Genomic DNA, 4,452 nt, shown 5'->3' with positions numbered 1-4,452 from the left:
ACATCTAAACATTTTACTCTAAATTCATCAAATAATGAAGCCTGTAACTTTCAATTTCACAATATTTCTTTATTATAGATGTGATAAATAAAGTAACAGAAAAATAATCTCCAATTGCCCTTGATGGATTTTTACACTATTCATAGACTCTCATGTCCTTAGTCATAAATCCCACTTCCCAAGAATCTTATTTCAATGTCTTTTTTTCCTTTCAAACTACAGTTGACATTTCTTTGTAAACAATTCCTCACAGAGATCTTTTTCAAAGAATGTAAAGTATAAAGGAGAGATTTTTGGGAGACATTCTTCAACTGAAAGGTACGTTACAACGTGGACTCAATATTCTTTGCCATTTGTGTCTAAACATAAATGTGGGTAGGGCATGTGTGTGTGTGAAAGAGAGAGAAAGAGTATTTCTGAGAGAGAGAGATGGGGAGAGAGAGAACAGGGAGAGAGAAAGAAAAGAGTCTCAGAGAGATTTTATAGATTAAAAGAAGACCAGAAGGAAAATGACATGAGGATGGGACTGGAGGATATTTATGCATGAAGAAGATTGTTGACAGGATTCCTAGTAGAGACTCTGTGGGCGCTGCTTTGAAGGATCTTTTTCCTTATTAGTTTGTATTTTCCCAACTGATGTTCAATCATTGCGATTTGGGCAACACTGACCCAACTGCTAAGAGATGCTGAGGCTTGCACCAATGTTCAGGAAACATTCTAAACCAAAACTGTACTTTCTAAGGTCTGATTCTCTAGTTTTTCTACAGTTTTGTTCTATGATTTTAATGAAAAGTTATCTTTAGGTTTCTTTATATCCTTTGATCAGATTATTACACATAAATAAAAACTGTTTGATTATTCTCAGTTTATACATAAAAAGTACTTTGCTAAACTCTACGTTGAGCACAGTAGAAACTTATAATGACTTCCATGTTTCTTTATTAAACTTGATATAGTCTAATGAGTTCTTCGACCAATCTACTCATGGCAGAATACAAAACTCCAAAGGTAAAACGAATTAATTGATTAAAATGTTGATATCAATTTTCTTATACCAAAGTTCCTTTCCAAACATATGTGGGAGTATCATTCTGTGGAGTTGACAAGTTAGAATCACAAGTCCATTATATTGAATATTCTTTACATGGACTGTATTTATTTTACTCTTGACACAAGGCAAAGAGATCCCATATTATTAGTTCCACTTACTAGTTGAAGAAAGAGGCTAAGAGACGAAAAAACTGCTTGGTGCTAACAAGAAAGAATTAGCAGGACATGTAAGACTGGATGCTCATCTTCACAATCATTAGATGAGGGATCTGTCCACTGTATCATGACTCACGGGAAATTTTTTATTATTCTCCTTGTTTTGGAAATAATGAAAGTAGAACCCAAGGTTACACAAGTACTAAGGGGAAGGTCTATATCTAAACCACTTCTGTGTGATTTGGAACCTCATACCTTTTAAATGGTTTCCTCATTGGTATCATTGAAACCATTCATTGTAATTAACAGATGGTAAGGAAAAAAAACATGATTTTGGTGTGGCAGACATTTGTCACTTGGTTATGGGTAAAAGGTAGTGGTTTCAACATATTCACTCTGCTCATAGGTATACTGCATCAAAATGGCAGTACTGTTCTAAATGTGAGTTGAAATAAGCCAATCATTCTTCAGTCACGGAGTTCTTCAACATGTCAACAGAAAGCAACTAACTCTCTAAGTGTTTCTAATGTTTCAAAAGTGACCTCTAAAATGTGTCTTTAGAATAAGTAGGAAAAAGGTGAAGCTTGTATTTAATAATAACCTCTGTTCCTATATTCAGATGCTCAGCATTGTGCCTCTGGTTCTCTATTTCCAGCCTCTCCATGTTTTGAATCTTGAGCAAACATGCCAAGAAGGAGAGTAATTGAAACTATTTTCACCTAATTCAGCTATGTTCTGCTGTGATTAAGAGCCCTTAGTTATTTTTATTTCAAGAATAATTATTTAGTTTCACTGGATGTATGGAATGTTTGTGTGTGCTTAAAACTCCATACATAAATTATATGTAGCATAGATAAGGGGAGGGACTTGCTTAGAGTTATACAGGTATTTAATGGCAGGGATGGAGAACTTTTACAGAGGTGGACAGTGACTGGAACTTCATTTAGTCACTGGATGGTGTTAGCTCCAAAGAGCGTGGAATCTGGCATCAGATACAGGTTCATCTTAGGTTGCTACTTAATATATGAAAGAATTGGTGCAATTAACAAACTCTTTCTTCCTCATATCTAAGATGAGTATCAGAAGATTACCTATTGGATTGTTATGAATTAAATGCATGAAAAATGTTTATAAAAGCTCCAGACAAAAAATATACTCATTAAAAATAATTAGATCTGTAATGATGCGCTTAATATAAACTGGATTTAAAAGATTAAGTCTAATAAATCCTGTATGACCTACATGTTTTCTTTATGTATAAATCTCTCCAAAACTTAAGGAGTGCTATTGAAGATGTTTTATGTTCTGTGCATTTCAGATGAATTCTGTTTGCTGTGTATTCTGACCCCAATTGAACATCATGGAAAATCAGAACAATGTCACAGAATTTGTTTTCATGGGACTGTGGGGAAATAAACAAATAGAGCTACTCTTCTTTTTCTTGTTCCTCCTCTGTTACTTGGCCGTCTTAATGGGGAACATCCTCATCTTACTCACAATCACTTGTAGTCATCTAATTGAAGAACCAATGTACTACTTTCTCTGCCACCTTTCCCTCATGGACCTCTGCTACACCTCCACCGTGGTCCCTCGGCTAATCAGGGATTTAGCTTCAGTAAGAAAAATTATTTCCTATAACAACTGTATGACCCAGCTCTTCACTGCCCACTTGCTGGCTGCTGTGGAGACATTCATCTTGGTGTCCATGGCTTTTGACCGCTTTGTTGCCATTGTCAAGCCTCTGCACTACATGATCATCATGAACATGCAGAGGTGTAAAATGCTGATCATCATGGCCTGGGTTGTGGGGTTTTGGCACTCTATTGCTTTACTGCTCATGGTATTCAATTTACCTTTCTGTGGTCCTAATCAGATAGATCACTACATATGTGATGTGAAGCCTCTTTTGAAACTGGTGTGCAAAGATATTCATGTTGTTAGAATCTTGGTCATTGTTAATTCAGGGATTGTGGTAGTTGTTATTTTTCTTGTCCTAGTAGCTTCTTACATACTCATATTATATAATCTCAGGACACACTCTTCTGCAGGACGACGCAAAGCTCTGTCGACCTGTAGCTCTCACATCATGGTTGTAGTTTTATTCTTTGTGCCCTGTATCTATACCTATGTTCTACCTGCAGGGAGTGAGAACAGGGATAAGGAAATTTCTGTGTTTTACACAGCAATTGCCCCCATGCTGAATCCTCTCATCTATACCCTGAGAAATATGGAGATTAAAATTGCCATGCTGAAGGTATGGTCTCAAATGGTACATTCAAAATTAAAGTGAGTAAGATGATATGTGTTGTATTTTTGACCCTGTGTCCTCAAAGCATTTATCGTTTGAGATTTTTAGGAAGTGTTTATGCTCTTTTAGGGGTAGTTGGACTAAATTACCTCAGACAATATATGAGCCCAAGCAACAAGTTACTGTGAGTCAGAATGGCATCTTTACTTTAAAGGGTCCAAATACTTCAAGGTGTGACTACTTCAATTTGAGGAACTCAAGAAATGTCCTTCCAAAGCACATCTCTGATCATATCACTGCCCTCTCCAAAAATTGATATGCAACTCTATTTTCTTTGAAATATAATCAAACATTCTCACTTGTTTATCAGAAACTTCCAAAACTGGTCTAACTTGCTAGTCTCAGAAGTCACTACACTGGAAGAAAGTATGGTGTTACAATGATAGGCTTTAGGGTTTATGGGAAATGGGCGGTACTGACTCTAGTTTTTATCTCTTTGTCTTAGAAATTTGCTTTAATTATATGTCTCCATTTTTAAATATCTGTAAAATGGAGTAATATTATATGTCATAAAGATGTAATGTTACTCTGGATAACACGTCAAGTTTTAGCATTGTATATGGCATACCTAACTCCTGTTAGGTCATTTTTCACTTTCTCTACCTTTCATCCCGCATTTCCCTTTGCTTGGATGCTTTCATCCAGCTACACTGAACCCCTCTACATTCTCCAAACACTCTCTAAAATCTCTCACTTCTGTGGCTTTATGTCCCCTATTTCCTCTATTTATAATGCCTCCACCCCTACAGTTTAGTGTACATTTCTTACGTACAGTTCATGTTTCTCTTATTTTCTTATTCATGAAGATTTTGCAGATCCATAAACAGACCAGAAGTATTTCTGATTCCTGCCCTGTTTTTTTGTGTTGCTATTCATCTGTACATTCACTCTATTTCAAATAATCCTTTGCCCTGTAATAGTCTGTCTTCTTATGAACT

General features: G+C 35.9%; 1 protein-coding gene across 1 annotated transcript; it reads left to right on the top strand.

The window, feature by feature from the left end:
• Positions 1-2,566: 2,566 nt before the first annotated feature.
• LOC106821841 (olfactory receptor 4P4-like) lies at positions 2,567-3,496 on the top strand. Its single transcript, XM_014826733.2, has one exon. It carries the CDS (start codon positions 2,567-2,569, stop codon positions 3,494-3,496), a length of 930 nt encoding a protein of 309 aa, XP_014682219.2.
• The last annotated feature ends 956 nt before the right edge of the window (positions 3,497-4,452 follow it).

Source organism: Equus asinus, chromosome 17 (assembly GCF_041296235.1).
Source record: "Equus asinus isolate D_3611 breed Donkey chromosome 17, EquAss-T2T_v2, whole genome shotgun sequence".
In the NCBI taxonomy this organism is placed as follows: Eukaryota; Metazoa; Chordata; class Mammalia; order Perissodactyla; family Equidae; genus Equus; species Equus asinus.
The sequence above is the reverse complement of the archived record's forward strand: the minus strand, read 5'-3'. Positions and strand labels throughout refer to the sequence as shown.